The following is a 19,822-nucleotide window of genomic DNA, read 5'->3' on the forward strand; positions in this document are numbered from 1 at the left end:
ACAAACCCTTCACGATTCAGTGTTCTCGTTGACATTGTAACTGTCCGCTTACGGCGCTGGTATTAGAAATAAGGGGCCAAATATTACCTCCCCAACTTAAACATGCGGGAGAATGACATGGCGCAACTATTCTTCTGGCAGGCCAGTGCGTTCCACTTCAGCTACAGGACGATACTCTACATTCTGCGCGCACAAGAACGAGTTTTGGCTGCTTAGTCGGAAAACCGCTTTCCGTGGCAGCCGCATGCCAGAAAAAGCTGGTCAACCACGTAATTATCTTTTCAGTACCCCCCCATGTTGCACGTTTATGAAGAGCGTACAGATCGTCCACCGTGCAATGTAGTGTATGCTATTTTTACTGCTTCTTACGACACCAGGCAGTTTTTAGTTTTGTAGTTTGAAAATCATTTTACTATTAATCAGGCATTTTTGTTTGAAGCAGATATCTAATCAATAGTCGTATACCTTTTACTACTCAGGTGATCCTTGCAACATGCAATTGCCTTCCGGTATCGCTGATGATGCAACAAAAATAACCACCACCTTTTATCTCGGAAATACGTATACGCTGGCATTCTCGGCCGATAACGTGTTCTTTAGTTTGGCTCTGACCACCTAGTTAAATGCTTACTGCATGATTGTACCTAGCCCCTCGTTTAGTTAGCGGTGTGCCGGATACTTCGTTACCATAGCCATCATAGGCTCGCCGATACTACAGTTTTCCAGTAACCCCTGACAGATACTGAGACAACTCCAGCTCCATAACTTTTATAAACTATTTATTCTTTATTACGCTGAAATGAACTCGTTCTGTTGAGTTTCCCGAAATGCAAATAGCTTCTTCCTTCAAGCGTGTGGTAGCACATGGTTCCTTTGAGCCAGAAGTTATTAAAACGTTTCAGCTACAAACTCTGCAGGGGAACATCCTGAGTCAGGCCTTAAGACGTCCGCGTCTTCGGACTGTACTTCGAGTTTACAGAAGAAGAGTGTTGCTAGATCACTCGTAGATCACAAGAGAGCTAGCTGCACATGACGCTGGAACAATGGCTGTCACCGTACAAAAACATAGAAGCAACAAAGCAGAATATATCGATTGCATCATGAATCGTATTGAAAACATAGATCTTAACGTGCTATTTAAAATTGAACACCCTGGAATGTTTTGTTTTTTGAATAGACAGAAAGGTCTTCACTGTACATTAGCACAGGCTCTGAATAATATGCAATATCAGGCACTGAAGCAGTATTGTACCAATTGGAGCGCTTGAAAAGAGAAAAGATGCAGCTCCAAATTTATTCCGACGGCAAATTGATGCAATGGTGGTCCTCTATACCTGAAAAAGGAAAGATAGGATAGCTGGTCTGGTAGAACATCGCCTGAGATTGTCCGTAAACGAACTAGAAGCCTGACACACTACGTCAATTATAACTGACAAGTAAGACGGTACACGAACGAGTAAAAACATAGATTTCGATATATAAGCTTTATGTAACGATAAGTATTGAATTCACGCCGAGAGAAAAAAGCTGTGAAAGTCGAGAAAGTGTCCTCCAAACAGCGAGGCTAATTACAAACAAAATTATTCGTGATATAACAATTCTCAAATTAACGCTTTAGTAGAGCTGTAAGGCTCCAGAATTGCCAACTACTAGCACTTGGTGGCATTCGGCTCGCGGCACTGGAATGCGCGAGCCAACTCTGGAGAACACGCCGCCTGGTATCGGCAGGCGTCAAGGGCGCTGTCGTTTCCACACAAGGTATGGCAGAAGCGCATAAAGAACAGCTGCCGACTCCACCGGTCATCCTTGGACCAACGAGACACGACCTCGCGGCGCCTCGCCTCGGCTGCAATGAAGGCCGCCTCCAGTGCCCATTCGACGAAGAAGAGGTGTTGGCCTTCTTCGCGGGAGACGTGCCTGCCAAGGACTACCGAGGCCTCCTCGCGTACGCACTCGACCTTCCGCTCCAGGGTTTGCTGCAGGTCCACTCCCTCTTCCGCCCCATCGCCACTTCCGCCATTCCTTCCGGAGACGCCGTTGGCTTCGACTGCACGTGTTCCCCGCAACAGCCTCCAGTCGTGGACAGGTATTGCTTCCGGGATGGCGCTCGGCGGCCTCGGCGTGTCCTCGCCCAACCACGTGGCGCTCCGCAGGGCTTTGTTCAGGGCAGAAGCCTTGATCCAATGGACAAGCAGCCACACGCCCACCGTGGGGAAGTTCAGTTCCGGTTTGGAGGCCGGATACATCATGTCCGCAACGAGGAAGTCGGCCGGAACGAGGATGCTGGATCTGCCGTCGCCGCTGGCGATGGCGATCTCTCCTCGTAGGAGGCGCCCCACGGAGTGCTCCTCGTAGTCGGACCCGATGCTGTCCCCGCTCGCTCGCACCACGTTCATGAGGAAATTGCTGTCGTACTTGGTCTGTGTCACGCGTACCAGGCCATTGCGAGTGGCTGCTGCGGGGCTTCGCTCACCTATAAGTCGCGCATAAAAGTGCGAAACTCTTCGTTAATACGAACTTCGTTTTTGTGGATAAAGATTAAACAGAATACCTCACTGCCCTGTTTATTGCTGTTCCTAAAAAAAACGTGTGAACATAAGAAAGACAAATGTGTTCAGTTACTACATATTTCGCTCTGGAATAAACTAAACAGAATATCGTAAAGTGCGAATGGTATGTCCTGGCTGAAATAATGCTTGTGAGAGTTCTCCCTCTAGAAGTCAGGTTTAGTTATTACGTAAAAGTGACGAAGTAAATATGAACGCAATCAAACGGTGCTCACAAAACATTTATACAAGTTCTTACAATTTAGCAATACATTTAATGTTTCGGCCAATCACCCGGTCTCGTTTAATCGGTAACTCACACGGAAAATTTCCAAAACTTCTGGTAAGCCTTGTAGTTTACTAATGGCAAAAGGCTAAAGAAGTTCTATCATCGAGTAATGTCTATTTCGATTTCAAAAACGAATAGGTACTACAGCCATATCGCCTACAACATCTGATCTTATAATACTCAGCTAACTGCAAAAGGTAACTTGTTGATGGTTGCTTACAAGAAAACTTCACGGGAAGAAACTTAGTCCCTTGAAAACGTACGATTCAAGGCCAAAACGTGAGTACGTAGTACATCACCCTTCACTACGGTTTTCTAGTGAAGCACAGACTAAGCAGTCATCTAGGCCAGTGGTTCTCAAATGTGTTCCGCCATTTAAGGGGTCTGGGAAGCACTACCTGAAGCTCTTCCCCAAATCTTTCAGTTTTGCCAGACCCTGCTAGATATGCACAAAGGTGGCTTCGGTGCATGACTTGCACGCTTCGTTTCTCCGCGCAGCGCATGATTTAAGTTTGGCTTTTTGCATAACACACGAGCTATGCAAAAACGCCTGACACACAAAGGGATCCATATGAGTTTGGTCATTTTTAGCTGCAAAAGAAAATTGCTTGACGATATGGTGCGCAACAGCATAAAAGCCGGACATGAAAGGCGGACATTGAATCAGTATGTGGGCGACATTACCCGAAAGTGCAAATTGTTTAAGGTTTTAAAACAAAGCGACGTCGCTTGTCGTAGGTTCCCGCGTCATTATTACAGCCCGAAAGGGGTCCCAGTTGACACCCACTGACTAGACAATGCACAGAAGGGCGCCGACTAGTAATCTAATATTCAAGCAAATAACTCGATGAACTTACTTCGTTTCTCACATCTTACTAAAAGAGAATTCACCGAAATCGCGATATTTCGGATTGGCTCGTCGGGCTTTCGGCGGTCGATACTTACCCTGGTATTCTGATTCCTTCCTTTACCCGACCCTCCAGTGGATGGGATCCTTGAAATCTATTTGCCCATGCATTAGCATTGCAGAATCCTCTCCTCAGCCGAGTAGAGGAAGCAAATGGAGTGGAGGAGGGACTCAGAATACGGCCCTTAGTATTGATAAGTATCCTTGTGGGGAATTTAAAGGTGACCGGTATGAAACCCAAGTGCAACAATGGCAGTGTAACATTGAAAAACCAAGTGCCACCGACTGTTCTATGGTCTCACAGTCTTGCAACGGTCTACCGGACCCAGTGAACCTATCGTCCTAACTTTTATCACTGGTGCACAAACACAGGCATTTTTTTTTCTAGAAAATAAAGACAGCAAACTGAACCGAAGCGTTAGAAATAAACAATTATGGGGTTCAACCCGTCGAAGCTGCACCTTCGCTGTGTGGAACGACGCAGTGGTTGAGCCATTCCGGATTAATTTTGATCCTCTGTGGATCGTTAACGCTCGCCGGAACCTCGACACATGTGCGTTTTAGCTTCTGCCTCCATATGAAAGGCTGCCGCCGTCGCCGGAACTAAACCCGAATCCTTGCACTCAGAAGATAGCACAATGCCTTAGCCACTGAGGCCCTTCGTCAGGATATGTTAGAAACACATAGTTCCGAACTTCAACGCAGCAAATTCAGGCTACTCGTGACTGCATAACGAGTCCAAGCCATGTTATATGTATTGGAAACGTCACGCATGCTTATATTCACGAAAGACGTCCCCAATGTACATCCCAAGTGCGCGATGAGATTTGACATTACCGTGCACTCACCGATCACTAAAACGCTGACCTCATCCAAGTCTCTGGCGACCAGGTGGAGTTCGCGCGAGTGGGCGCTGTGATCGAACGCCTGCCGCAGCGCTTTCGTCATGGCCTGGAAGGCGACGAGCACCTCCTGGGACACCAAGTTCTTGGTCACCCAGTGGGGGAACAGCGCCTTGAAGTGATGCCCCGTGATGTTCAGGCAAACCCTGGTCAGGTCGCATGGAGCTTGTGCAGACGACACTTCACGACGCAAAGTGTATGCGTACTTCATGACCTGCGCACAGAAAGCGATATCTGTAGGTGTTTCACGAATTGTCTGCTGAAAAGCGTTCAACAATATCTGCTACGTTCTTCTCACGCGCTGCCAATGGTAAGACGTTCGTCGCGTCCCATGTCACAACCTCAGCATAATACATGTGATAACAACTGACCTTATAATCGCCACCCATGTCATCGCCAGAGGAGGCTTGTTAAATCAGGACTTCATTCCATCAGACCAATTGATATGACATTATCTATGCTCCTGTATGTACTGTCCGTGTGCGCGTTCACGTTGTGTGTGTACTGAAATGAACACACGCCCACGTGACCACACGAGAATTTAAACCAGAGTATATAAACGCCAGCCTTAGTTATTATACAAAAGAAACCACGTTCTCTATGTGCAAAGCCAAAAACCTTTGCGGATCTTATGCACATGTGGGCATCGTAAACCGCAGCTTTCAGTGACCTTTACCTAGTGCTTAACGTCAGCTGTCTCAGCTGCACAGGGGAGCTCAAGTATCACCTTTTAAAAACTGTTACTATCCCTTCGTAAACAAAGTTGAGAGAAGCGCTAAAGCTTTCTCACATCGAAACTCCGTCAAACGTTTGTCAAAACCTTCGCTAAAAGTGCGTCCAACCTTTCCCGAAGGTGCGTCCATCGATCTTCAAACCTCCAAAGACCCGAATCGCAAACAAAGAAGGAACCGATGCCACAATTTTTCCCGCACTAAGTAGACGCACCTACGAGTCATCCAAAATATACGGAATCATGGTTTATGAGATAAAGGTATGTTGTTGTACTCCTCCTTCATGATCAATGCGTGTATTGTGTCATCTAGTACCGTACCTTTTTCGCAATTTTAGATGCGACGCATCTCTTTAACTCGCCTTGTCCCTCCATGCATGCATCCGGCGTCCATCCGCACGCCTCTCCCCCATTCTCCTCGCCACGCCAGCTGCGCGGTAACGCCGCTCTCACCGCAGCGCCATCTTGCGTTAGCGCTCGCTCCCCTCGCCATGCCAGCTGTGCGTCAGCGCCCGTTAGCGCTCGGTTAACACATATGCGCATGCGCTACTCTCATTCCCCTCACCGTTAACGCGCGGTACATATAAACGCGGTAACTCCACCGCTCCGCTCAGTCGCTCCACCGCCGCCGCTCCGATGACATCCGATGACCACCGATTATTTGAATGGAGACTAACAGGTCTGCTACCGCGATGGTCGGCGCAACCGTAACAAGCACCGCCCAGATGCGTCGCATCACCCCATGGTTTCCCCCGCGGAAAGATGTGGTCAATTTTTCGAGCAACCATTTTGACACAGCGGAAGCCCTGTTTTACGCATTCGCCGTGTGTCCAAAGATCGTATCGGAGCTTTTCCTTCGACCGACCGGTCTATGGGGTACTGCATTACCTTTTTTTTTTTACATGACGCCCTAAGTCCCACTAACAAAGCTTTCACTTTAATAATTGCATGGGGATCGGGCATGCTGGGTTGAGAAGAAAGTGCGGGTGACAGTTTTCTTATCTTCCGCTGGTCGCTTCTGGGCGTAGTCCTCACGACGCTCGTCGTCTTTCATTGTCGCCACGCGTCGTTGCCTCGAGACGTATCTTGCCCGCCGCGGTGGCTCAGTGGCTAAGGCGTTGCTCTGCTGAGCACGAGGTCGCGGGTTCGATTCCCGGCCGCGGCGGCCGCTTTTCTGATGGGGGTGAAAAGCAAAAACGCCCGTGTCTACGAGATTTGCGCGCACGTTAAAGATCCCCACGTGGTCAAAATTAATCCGGAGCCCTCCACCTACAGCGCGCCTCATCGCCTGCGTTGTGTCGGCGCGTTAAACCCTACAATCAATCAATCAATCAATCAATCAATCAATCAATCAAAACGCATCTTCGAAACAGCAACCCAGCATACATCCGTAGTCTGCGCCCACCTTTGCAGTTTGCGAACACGTTGCGGCTTTGCGCGACACTTTCTCCGCGCCTGGCCGCTTAGAACACAGGGGGAACGCTTCTGGGCGATTTGGTTGGCACATGTTTACGTACTCCTTCTGCACACGAGGTCACTACGCTCATCGGACGCAAGCCCCAAGCGCATAACATCGCTTAAACTGGCAGAGGCTCCGCAGCAATGGTTGGGGGCTGATGTGAGCTGAAACTTTGATCAGGCGCGTGACATTTCGCCATCATCGGAAGTGCGTCCACCACCCACGGCCGCATGAACAAAATGATTCCGGCATTGGGACAAGCTATACGCATTGTAAGCATGAGCATTGTTTTCTTTAGGAATATTCATGTGCGAACACAGTATCATCATTAGCATATTCATTGTGAGCACCAAGGGGTATGCTTGCCGGTCACTCCAAACCTGGCCCTCATCGCCATTGTCGTCCGTGTGTACTCATCGTCATCGTGCGACCTCTCTCTTCTCGGGAGGTTCGGAGTGAGCGGCCTCGTAAACGCGGTCTCCCGGAACTCTTCTCTCTTTGAATAATTCTCAATATAAAGTAAGTCTTAAATAAAATTGGTAACGATTGGGTAAAATCTTTTTACAACGCGAAGCCAAACTTTTATAATTACGCAAACGTATATACGTAATTCCGTTCGTTTTCACCTGAGCCAGCAGGACCGTAGAGGTGTAGACGTAGACCCTGTGAAGAACGACAGCTTCCAGAGCAGTCAGGGCAGTGCGAATCTGGCGGAGACATCTCACGGCTACCAGGGTGTCCGGGGTGTAGCCGGGAACACCGTCCGGCAGAGCGCGGTTCATGGCGTCCAGAAAGCTGGCACCCACGGAGGAGGCGTTTCCCAGGCGTCCGATGGGCACTTTCATAAATGGCTCCGACGCGTCCCCTTCCTGCAGATATCTGCGGGGCAATGAATGGGATTTACTGCAGGCGACTGTAATGTACGTAAAATTAAACAGAATCTAAGAATACTTGAGCAAGTTTGAAGATTCCTTTCTTTAATATAAAATACCGCCCTGCCGCTGATGTATCCAGCGCACAATTTATTATCATAGCGACGGAATGTGCACTTCGGAATCGTATTGATTGCATGCCGCACATTCACTTGGTCACCGCCAGTTTGCCTCCATTAACCACTCAATTATTTTCCTTTTGGGCGGTGCTCATTGCTTGAATATTTTATGGAAGAATGGCAGATAGACAGCAACGATGAGGACATTCTTTTTTTTTTTTTGGCTCATAAAAACGTTTAACAAGTCGTGTCCCGCCTGCAGAACACTTGTGCCAAAATAAGGCCCTGTTCTTCCGATGAAAGAGCCAGACTGCTTTTTGGCGCAGACTAGTGGTTAACAACAAAATCTGGAACTGTTCGATTCATTTAAGAGTCATGGTTAACAACAAAATGTGGAACTGTTCGATTCATTTAAGAGACATGTTTCTCCGCATAACTATGTCTCCAATTTTATCTCCAACTGTAAAAACGTCTAGATGTTAACAAAAATGAAGAAGCGGCGCCTGCCAGCCAGTTTCTTATCAGGCGTATATGACGTCACAATGGCGCAATTTGTGGGTGCCGGCCAAACCCACCGCCAAGATACAACTCCGCCATTGGAGGAGTGCCTATGTATCACTCGATAGCTAAGCGGCACTTAAAACGCTGATGACTATATTTTATTTTTAGCCTATTACGTCAACATTGACGTCGTGTGGCGCGAAATTTGAGATTTTAATGCGAAAATAATTTGGTCGTTATAGGTTGACAATCTGGAGTTTGGGGCCAGGATATGGCCCAGAAAATGGCCGATAGGCAAAGGAATACAGCAAGTAAAAAAATTATTAAATACAGAGTAGGCAAGACAACTCCACCACTGGCTTGTCTCATAGATGTCGAAATTATTTAGTGCAAGGGAAACCTCTTCTGAATCACTTTGGGCCGGTTGTAAAGCCGAAATTAAAAAAAAAATACTCCTTAGAAACTGTGGCAACGATAGGTGAGACCAAAGCAAACACGAAAACACAAAAAAAATCTTGACTGGAGCTGCTCCAAGCGCAACATGAAGAAAAGACGCGGGCTGCCCTAACACATGGCGCGGAACCAGTGCGAGGGCGGCAAATTGAGCTTTGCAAAAATAATGACCTATGGCTGCAGTGGTGAAAAGTAGAGTGGGATGGGAGGCTGTCTACGGGTTGAGAAAGAAAAAAACAATTAGATCCATTCTACTATTTTGACGATAGAAGACCCTTGATGCTGTATTTGTGGGTAGCTTTTATCGAGTTATGTGTAGTGGCTTCCCATGTTGATAGAAAGAAGACACATACAGATAGATTCCCTAAAACTGCCACGAAATTAACTATCATGTAATCTCATATAAAACGGGCTACGGTCGTTTTCTGCAACCATACTCCCTCTTAGACGGCAATGTATTCAGAAGACGGGAACTCTGTGAGGTTTACAGCGTCATTGTGGACTAACTCATTATGACAAGTAGAAATTCGAGGTAATAATAAAGTCGTCTCGGCAGCTAATTTCAGCGCATTTTTTCCAAGGTGCCTGTATTTTAATTGAGAGCTACCGAGCATTTTACACTATATCTGGAGCGACAGCGTGCAATTCTTCGAGGGTGCGACCCGATGGACGAGCGCATTCTTTTCTCGGATCCTAGCGTGAGACAACATCGCTGCAAAAATGCGCTCATGGAACAGGGTGATGATGAGAGTATAAGACACGTTCATCGATTGCACGCCAATGCTGTCGCAATCACTGCATCCCAAGAGTGCTTCACTAGGGCTTCATGACGTCATCAGGAGGCCGACTATCTGAAAACAGTTTGCAGCCGTACCAACGACACTGAAAACTGAAAAGTCCAAACTTCACTCGCACCTTCATAGAGCGCTGAATTTAAATCCCGTTTCAGCTATATGAGATAAATGGAAAGCAACAATGGAGAAAATTGCGAAACCCGTGGCACAGTGAAGTTGTTGAAAGACTTAAGGATGTTTTAAATGCGCTTGCTTTGTAACAGTTCATTGATCAACATTGCAAATTTGTTCGTTTCTGTAAAAACAGCAGTTTGCTAAAGACGTGTAAAGACGGCATGATTTATAATCACTAAAGGAAAGTGCGCAACACTCCGAAGTAACACTCAGGGACAGGAAACGAGCTACCTGAATAGGGGAACAAACTATAGAGTACAAGACATAGTTCAAATAAAGAAAAAGAAATGGACTTGGGCTGGCCATGTAGTGAGGCGAACCGACATCCAATGGACAATTAGGATAACAGAGTGAATACCGAGAGATGGGTCTCAAAGAAAGGGAAGGCCATTAACCCGATGGAGGGATGAGATAAGGAAACCGGGGGTAAAGTGCGGACTCGATCAGCGCAGGACAGGAGCAGTTGGAGGTCGACGGGAGAGGCCTTCGTCCTGCAGTGGACCTGAACAGCCTGGTGCTGCTGCTGATGACGATGATGACGATGATGATGAAAGGACGCGCTTCAGAAAAGCTTTCGTTAGACAGTTTCAAAATCTATCCCTTCCCATGTGCGAGCTCATTTGGGGCGATACTCGGCATGGAATGTGGAAGGCGTAACTGGTGTAGAGCTCACCTGTGGACCACGGAGTCCAGCTCCAGCAGAAAGCGGGGATCCTCCGTGTCGAGCGCCATCTCTCGGAGCGCCGCGGCGAGGAACAGCCCCACGTGACTGGCGCCCAACGTGGAAGTCAGGCTTTCGCCCGCGGCCACGAAGGCGTGGCCGGATCTCAGAGACACGCGGATCACGGAGGCGAGCCCCGTGCGCAGACTGGACCTCACCAAGAAGTCGAGGAGCCCCTGGACGCCCGCCGATTCGTTGGCGGTCGCCAGGCGCTCGCGGATCCCCAGGGCGGACACGATGTCGGCGGACGACGCCATTGGATGCCCTCCGCTGGCGAGGAAGGCGCGGCAGCTGTTGTAGAAGACGGCCATGTTGCCTTCCTCGTGAGCGAACAGGTGCAGGTTTTGCACGACGTAGAGTAGCGAGTCGTGCACGCTGGCCGTCAAGTTGTCCACGCTCTCCTGGGCGACAGAGAGAGAGAGAGAGACGCCGCGATATCCTGTAATCTCCTTGCTCCACAAAATCACCCGCAACTTTGTAATACAGCACATGTTAAGGAAATCTGACGCGGAAAATTCGTTGCCACAGTGTGCCGTGGTGACATTTCACTGCACTAACCCCCTCCTTTTACGAAGCAGTCATACGAGGACAAGGCTGCATCACGTGCACTATCCTGAAACAGTGATGTTTCCGCACAATTCTGTTGTGCATCTTAAACGGCGACATGAAACGAAAACCCACGCGCGAAAATAGCCGCCGCAGTGGCTCACTGACCAAGGTGATGTGCTGCTGAGCCCGAGGACGCGGGTTTGATTCCAGGCGTTGCGGTCGCTTTTCTGGTGGAGGCGAAAAGCAAAACCACCCGTGCGTCCCCATTTCGGCGCACGTTAAGGATCCTCAGGTGGTGGAAATTAATATGGAGCCCTCCACTACGGCGCACCGCGTAGCCCGTGTGTAGCTCCGGTGCGTTGAACTCCCAAAATTTCAATTTTTGAAAGACCAAAAGCAGGCCGAACAAGCAATCGCGGCTCAAGGCGACCTGTGGGCGGCATGCGCGCACAGCCTCATATTCTCTTTACGGGCATCCCCTTCGCTAAATACGCACATGTAAAGAAACTAGTAGGCCGTGTAATAATATTCCCGCCTCTACGTTTAATGAGGTAGAGTTCTCCATGATCTAGTACATCTTTCTCTTCAGTAGTCGGGGGTTACGTGAACATTTCGTCTGTGCAATCGCTGTTTGAGCTGTTAGAATGTAGATGCGTACACAATGCCGCCGGTTGCCTTGGTTTTCGTGTCGGCGTTCCCAGAAACAAACCTTCTAGGTGCACGTGTTTGAACTCAAGCACACACGCTTGTAATTGAACAGGCGGCAATTGTGGGCAACGCCATGGCCCACTAAACCTAGGTATCAGTGCCCTTCTCGCGTCTTGAAGGGCATTTCTGCGGCTGATAATTTAGCGTGGCACGATGTATCCTGTCTCATGTGAGCAGCACTCGAAACAAGTGGGCTATACAGCGTCATTGAATGATTTGGCGATGTGTTTATAAAACGTATTCAAATGTTTCGGTTGCATTATGGGTGATATTACGGAAGAAATACGCAAGAGACGGTGACGCATGGCCGTATTCTACGATGGTGACATTCAAAGTAAACCGTTCAAAGTTGCCGTTTTCAATATTCGCCGTACACTTGCCCACCAGCTGAATTTACAAAACATCCGTAATATTTTTTTTGTGCCTACGTCGGTAGCGGCCGCGATAGCGATAAAATCTGTTGAGTTGAAGATGCCGCTTGTCTCTCGCTATCTTTTTCAGAGTGCTGACGTCATTGTACGGTGGGCTACTGCGATCGGTGTGCTTCAGGTGTATACTACGTGTTTTGTGCTTTCCTTAGTCGGCGTTCCACAGCCAAGCTGTATATATCTACGGCAAACGTCTGTCCTTAGCCAGGAGGGCCCTCCGCCGGAACCAGTGCGCATGCGCGAAAAAAACAAACGAGTCTGAGAGGAGTGAGCAGCAAGAGAAAAGGGAATGTCTGCGCACTTCGCCAGGAAGTAACACGTATTGGGGACGTACACTTTTTGTCAAAAATTCGTGGGCCAATCCTAAGCTTTCTCGACGACAAAGAATAAAAATAATCGGCTTCACCTTTAAATGTGACAAGATATTTTAAGCCGATGTGAAATAAAGGTATTTTCTCTAGCTTTCCTGCATAAAAATTTACATCCTCGCTCGGGACGTAAGCATGTACATTAAATTTTTTGCAGCCTGCGCATTTCCGGCTTGGCCCACAAAATTTTTACAAAGACTACGTTCTTATACAAACAAAAAACGAACACAAAAATATGAATCATACCAGAGAAAACCGATGGATGTGGTTCGTGGAGATTTCCAAAGAGCACGGCTGTAATATATTTGGAAAGCCCATTTATAAATTTCATTTCTGTTACGGAGGCATCCGGCAATTCGATTTGGATGGAAAGAAATTGCGCTGTTTGCGTGTTCCCATTCATAGTTACGCGCTCGCATTCCATTGGCCCATGACTGTACACATGCAAGTGTGAAGGAGCAAGCGGAAAGGGAAGGTCTGCAGCCGGCGGTCAATGCGCACGTGACAAGCGTGAAAGAGCAAAGGGAGAGGGAACGCTGCATAAGTAAAACGGGGCCGCGAACACCACTGCGAGCGCGCCCACCGCCGCCGACCAACCAGCGCAAGCTTCAACGTCGGGCCGACCGTTTAGCCTGTCCATTGATGGTGGTTTTGCTAAGCCGCACGGGCGGCATTTAGAGGGACCCAGAAAAGCCTTTTGTAAAAGTTACAAAAGGCCTTTATTATCGCGTAGCACCAATATAGCGATGCAATGCCGTTGGAATTATTGATCTACATTCAGTTTTAGCTACGCCAGAAGCAATTAAGTGCACCTCTCCCCCCTTGACGATCAATTCCTCCTCCCTCTCTGCTTCTTTCAAAGCAGCTGGAAGCACTGGGAATAGCCATGTGACCCCGCCACGCTCGACTTCCGTTCTCCGCTAGCTACATTCCTGCGCCTAGGCACGATTCAATCGCTGCAGACCCGGCTTTGCCTCGGGATCGCCCAGGAAGGAGGAAGAGCAGCCGGAAGCCAATGGCAGTGACGTTGCCGGCGACAGACGATCGGCCGAATAAGGGGGGCGCTCCGCCGTTGCGTCAGCCGCGGTCGGCGTTGCGTCAGCCGCGGTCGGCTCACTGCGGCGGCGCGCTCATCGGCTGAGAAAGGCGATCTTCAAAAATTGTTTACACATTGTCCGTACAACTTATGCGGCTCATACTAGGCTCAAAAATCCACAGTTATGGGTTCTACCACCTGAATGCATTTAATTGCCACCTTCACAAAGCTTTTCTGGGTCCCTTTAAATAAATATTGTGACCAAACCACAGTTGAATGTGTCTGTGGCTTCACTGCTCGGCATAACGGGGCGCGTAAAGTGACACGTAATAGCGTAACACAGTTCGGAAACACTTGAATGTATCGGCGTGATAAACATTCAGATAAGTACGTGCTTATCTTACAGGCGGCCGTGCTTCAGCTTCGCTGTCCACAAGGGTGTGAGGGCCGAACGTTTCTTTTAGGTCAACAAGTGCCTCACACGAAATCGCCGAACCAACCGGCCTAACGAATTGAACTGGTTGGTCAAAGCGATTGTACGGTTGGCATAGCCGGCGTCGATGTGTTCCGGTATTGCTGTTGAATAGCGCTCACTGGAGCCTGAAAAATAACTTAAAAAGAAAGGTGGGCGGCTTCTTTATAAACAGAAAATCCGCAGGCCGTAGCCATAGCCCTAGGCCGGGAGATCTGGTTGGCCTGATCCTTGAGTCAAGTGCTGGTCAGCCCGTATTCCCAGCTCCGGGGAACGGAGAGGATTGGGGTCGTCACGGCATTTCCACACGAAGTGATGTGGGGTGTTGTAGGGATTTATATTTTGAAAAGCTTAATGGCGCTTAAAATCGGCAGTCAGCCATTCAACGCATGTCCTTTTACAATCTAGATAATTTCAGCGAAGCAGCTGGACAGTTGTATTTAAGACAGAAGAACAGCCTGCTAGCTGAAGTGGAATGGTTATGTAACGTTCAGTGCCTTTTAGGTTTTAGGCTCGTCTAAGATAGTCAACCAGCCGTATAATTCATTTCAACTGCGGGAGGTTTATGAAATGAACGCTCTGGATGCCGAAATCTATTGTGTTTTGGCGTCGGTAGGAGATCCGTCGAAAGGTATGAACAGAGTATGAACAAAAGTATGAACAGAGCAATCCAGCTGGCCCAGAATAGTAAAGTAAACATAAATGTGCAAATGGAACACTGAAAACAAAGACGAAAGTAAAAATAATAGAAAGAGGGGAAAGAAAAACAAAACAATTATGAAGCGTAAAAGTAACAGACGAATATAAGTAGAAAGTGCATAAAAAGAACATGAAAAATATAACAAAAACCCCGGGGTACCTTCACTAACGTGAAAACTACAAGGGAAGGGTGAAGCGTGCACTGTGTAAGTGCACTTTAGACGCCTCGGCGTTTTTGCCCACGGAGATAAAACCGTTGAGGGGCAGAGGTATACAGCTTTGCTGCAAAATTTTTGTGTCTTTGAGGCAGGCGTTGAAAAACGAGTGTGAGGTGTGTTCTTTTAGTACGCGTTTTTGCCCACGGAGATGAAACGTTCTAGCGCGAGGCGCAGGAACACGAGTGCCCCGGTGTGTTCTTTTAGTACGCGTTTTTGCCCACGGAGATGAAACGTTCTAGCGCGAGGCGTAAGAACACGAGTACCCCGGTGTGTTCTTTTAGTACGCGTTTTTGCCCACGCAGATGAAACGTTCTAGCGCGAGGCGTAGGAACACGAGTGCCCCGGTGTGTTCTTTTAGTACGCGTTTTTGCCCACGCAGATGAAACGTTCTAGCGCGAGGCGTAGGAACACGAGTGCCCCGGTGTGTTCTTTTAGTACGCGTTTTTGCCCACGCAGATGAAACGTTCTAGCGCGAGGCGTAGGAACACGAGTGCCCCGGTGTGTTCTTTTAGTACGCGTTTTTGCCCACGCAGATGAAACGTTCTAGCGCGAGGCGTAGGAACACGAGTGCCCCGGTGTGTTCTTTTAGTACGCGTTTTTGCCCACGCAGATGAAACGTTCTAGCGCGAGGCGTAGGAACACGAGTGCCCCGGTGTGTTCTTTTAGTACGCGTTTTTGCCCACGGAGATGAAACGTTCTAGCGCGAGGCGTAAGAACACGAGTACCCCGGTGTGTTCTTTTAGTACGCGTTTTTGCCCACGCAGATGAAACGTTCTAGCGCGAGGCGTAGGAACACGAGTGCCCCGGTGTGTTCTTTTAGTACGCGTTACCTTTTAGCGCGAGGCGTTGGAAAAACGATCGTTTCGGTGTTTTAGTACCGTGACTACATGAAGCGACAATGGCGACATGAGACGCCTACAGCCGGAGCCCCTAAGGGGCTTCTCCCTGAGGTAATTGGCCCTCGGCGATCGCCTATGGAAAACAATCTGAGTAGCAACTGCGGCTGCCTCACTCCTTCGCGAACCCCACTCTTTCACTCTCTTCCCTCTGGTTCCTGGTGGGACAGAGCAGATGCAGAAAACCTACCAGCACGTAGCTGTTGTTGAAGTGGAGTGAAGTGTAGGCTGCACTCCTGGTGCAGTAAGTAAATTATCTGCACGCAATAAATACTGTCCGTACACCCAGGCCTACTTCAGACAACACGGATATCTCCACACACCTTCGTGGGCGTATAAACACGGCGCCAAGCACAGAGGCAGCTCACCTGCCGGTAGGACCTTCTGTTCGGATTCCGGCTCTGCCAGCGGCCGCACACGAATCGGTCCAGCTTCTCGCAAGGGTCGACGGCCCAGTCGACGGCGTCCGAGAGTTGGTCCACGGCTCCCAGGCAGCCGGCCGTCGCGGCCCTCGTGTCACCCCTGCAGCTTCTGCGGAGGTCGTCCGAGAAGCGAACGCTCCGGATGCCGCCCACGCTTCGCGCGCTCTTGCGGACCATGTACGCTGCCAGCACTCCGACCGCCAGGATGACCACCGACGCGACGACGGCGGCCGTCGTGGACTTGCGGTAACGCTTGCCGACGGTGGCCTCGTTCAGGTTCATGAACCTCGGCAGCTTCGATGTTCGAACTGCAGCGCAAGGGGATGATAGGTCAAAACGACTGCTGTGCTCATACAAGCATGAAGTCTGGACACGTACCAGTAAGAGGAGGTTGTCTGTTTCTGCCGCCTTCGAAGACTATACCCTTGCCCTATTGTTTGGCGTGCAGTTATTTGGAACGAATGCTTTTAATGATTGTTGAATAAGTGCATTTTTGTGCAGCTAATGTTAAATACAGGACGACGGCATTTAGTATAATTATTGCCGCTGGAATGTATATTTAGGCGTATAACACACTACCCAAGAGGCGGATTGACATGGCCGCAAGATCATCTCAACCAGTCGTCACGTCTTGTCTTTGTCCTGTCTGTTCGCGCTGTTGCACCGTTATGATAACAGATGTCATGGGCAAGTCCTTAGCGCCGTTGCAAAACACGAGAACGGAATCAAGTATAGAATTCCCAACGGCTTGACAGATTTTGTCAAGAACCTTGAAGTAAAGAATATTACGATGTCACTGTTATTAAAAAGAAAAGAATACAACACTCTGCACTCCCAGTGGTGACATATATGGCTCAGAAACTTTAGGACTTAATCAATCTCGCCACGAGCTATGCAAGGAGAAATGACAGGAAAAACGCTTAAACATAGGATTTGTGAGCAAACTAAGGCGGAAGGTATCCTATCTCACATCTAGAGCAAAAACTGCAGTTTGGCTGGAAATGCAATGCGGAGAAGCGACAACCTGTTGGCCATCAGGTCAACGAAGCGGCTACCGAGGGACGAGACTGGAGGTTTGAGAGAAGATCGATGACCCTATGGAGGGATGAGATGATGAAATTTGGTGGCAAATAATGGATTTTCGCCTCGCAGGATAAGGGCAGTTGGGGACCAGTGGGAAAGGCCACCATCCTGCAGTGGACTCAAAATAGGCTAATGATAAAGGGGATGTGGATAGGCAGCTGGGCCGCCAGCTACAGGAGCCGGCCAAAGCAAGGGTGTCTGGATGCCAACGCCGCCGTACAGGGTGGAGCCGCCGCTCCTTTCCAAGAGCGCCATATTGGGTCAAAGGGCTCAACGCATGGAGTTGCACGTTAAAACGTAGTCCACCGCGTGCATTACTGTGCAGTACCGCTTTTTCGGGCAGGTTTGTCGTGTAAGCTGCACTTTCAAGCTGTACTCTTTGGTCAACGAGCAGTTCCCTGGAAGCAGTAACAACTAGCCAGGACGACGACCCATTACATTGCGCCGTGCAGCGGCCCGGCGACAAAACAACTGCGTTGTTTCCGTTTCCCACAACATTAATAAACGCGATAGAAATAGGAGGATTGAGACTTCGCAAGTAAACCACGCGGCAATGAAAATTATAGCGCGCGGTCTTGGTGCAGTGTATTGCTGCGGTGGTGAGCGAGTGACCCGAATTGGAGCCGTCAACGCATACGTGCCCCCACTCTGCGTGGAATAGACGCGCGTGCCTCGACAAGGCAGCCTAGCCAAACCTCGCGCAGTGCCCGCCACCTGGTGCCCACTTGACACTATTATAGCTCTGCTGAAACCGCCTAGTGTGACAAGTTCCGCTACTGGAAGATATCTGTCAGCTATAGCGTGCTGGGAAGCCAGGTCTGATTCTAGCAGGCATTTTCAAAGCGTGACATTCTTTGGCTAGTAAACACAGATTTGGGGTGGTTTAGATCCATACAAATTCAGGTCTACGTTTTGCCGTGCTGAAAACCACAAGCGTCACTAAAATACTATGGTATCTAAGCGGGCAGTGTCTACCGGAGGATCCCGCGCCCACGAGTCGAAGGCATTATCTATTAGTCCACAGGGACAGTGGTTGAAATTTAAAAAAAATGGAGCCAGTTGTGTTTCATGTAGCAATCACGCAATCTGTTTCAGAGTGCACGAATCGTCCGCGTGTTGGTAGAGTAAGCGTCTGGTTGCAGCCCGCCAGTGATTCAACGTTTCACATTTTGGCTAGTCCGTTGATTTCAAATGTCCTGCTTTAAAGAACGCGGGCTAAGGTGAACTGCTAATAATACCTACGAACAATGCTACGCCCTATTGGCCAATTCGCAAACTGGGAGTGTCGTCGCCCTTTCTTTCTTCTATCTGTTCTTGTAAGGGATTTTCGTCTGATATTGCCTACCCTGGGCGATTTCCATGCAATCATTTTGGCAATCGACAATAGTTCATTGCTTTTTAGGTTGTTTGGGGTCTCACTTCAAGAAGTCGAAGTGATTTGACCACTTTTCACTTAATTTCGGTTTCTTCTAAAATACATTCAGGAACTTTCGGTATTTCCTTTCAGGTTCGGTCGGTTTGGTTCCGTGTGTACGCTTTAAAGCTATCTCGTCCAAGGTCCAACTACGTTACACTGCCTATGTTACAATATGCTACAATATGCGACACTAGGCTCTGCCACCAACGCTACAAGAAATCGCTGCAGGCGGCTTCGCCACAACGCTCCAGAACGACCGATCCGCGTGATCAAATCAACGTAGAGAGAGAATCCGGAGTGGGATTTGTTGAAGTTTCAATGTTTAAGATCTCATCAGCAAACTGGCATAGCAAAAGACAGGAAAAACGCTTGTAGAACGGTGCACACTTTTCTTTCTTTACTCAAAAGATGAATAAAAATACAAGGCATTGTAATACATATACGCACCCCATTTCAAGGTTGAATTTCTGCGAAACGCGTAACCTAAGTTCCGCACTTTGTTGAAGCAAAAAATGGTAGTATAAATGTAAATTTATTCCGAAATTTAATAGCGGAAAAGGCGTGTGCAATATGAGTCTCTTTCCTGCACTTATAAAAGTGGATGTTGCCTGAAAACATGTAAATTTATTACCTGCTTAAAAGTGAACGATGGGTGCATAAATGAAAACAGGTACGAATGTTTATTCGGATGTTATTGAAAACATTTTTGTGAAAGTTCGGAATCAATCTCGTTTTCTATATTTTCTATAGACGTGACCTTTTCTAAAAGATTTAGCTCCCGCATGATGGAAATATTTGTATATTAAACCATTTAAACTATTTATTGTGCTCAGTCGCCATATACACTACACGTTATATCCCTGTTTGTACGAAAACGTTGCCTTAGAAGAGCATACATTTCTGTTGCTGTATGAAATCACAAAGCAGCCAGATCATTGGTAGCATTTTTACTGTAAGGAAGTGCGAACAGTTTCTGAAAAAGTCCCACTTGTCTACTTCGGCGATGCTCACACGCAGGCAACTAAAGCGTGCGCGCCCAAATTACTGAAGCAGATAGGG

At 48.4% G+C, this 19,822-nt stretch overlaps 2 protein-coding genes across 2 annotated transcripts in view; one reads left to right on the forward strand and one right to left on the reverse strand.

Annotated features, from left to right (window-relative positions):
- The window catches only part of LOC144138901 (uncharacterized), a 917,654-nt gene that overhangs the window by 267,669 nt on the left and 630,163 nt on the right, over positions 1-19,822 (forward strand). The gene's annotated exons all lie outside the window — the stretch shown is intronic.
- LOC144138967 (uncharacterized) lies at positions 1,650-16,644 on the reverse strand. Its single transcript, XM_077671473.1, has 5 exons — positions 16,210-16,644; positions 10,420-10,868; positions 7,460-7,712; positions 4,580-4,858; positions 1,650-2,420 (listed from the first exon to the last, which is right to left on the reverse strand). Exons 1-5 carry the CDS (start codon positions 16,543-16,545, stop codon positions 1,650-1,652), a joined length of 2,088 nt encoding a protein of 695 aa, XP_077527599.1. The 5' UTR covers positions 16,546-16,644.

This window comes from Haemaphysalis longicornis, unplaced genomic scaffold (genome assembly GCF_048455015.1).
Source record: "Haemaphysalis longicornis isolate Haplotype H1 unplaced genomic scaffold, Haemaphysalis longicornis Haplotype H1 scaffold_5, whole genome shotgun sequence".
NCBI classification, from domain to species: Eukaryota; Metazoa; Arthropoda; class Arachnida; order Ixodida; family Ixodidae; genus Haemaphysalis; species Haemaphysalis longicornis.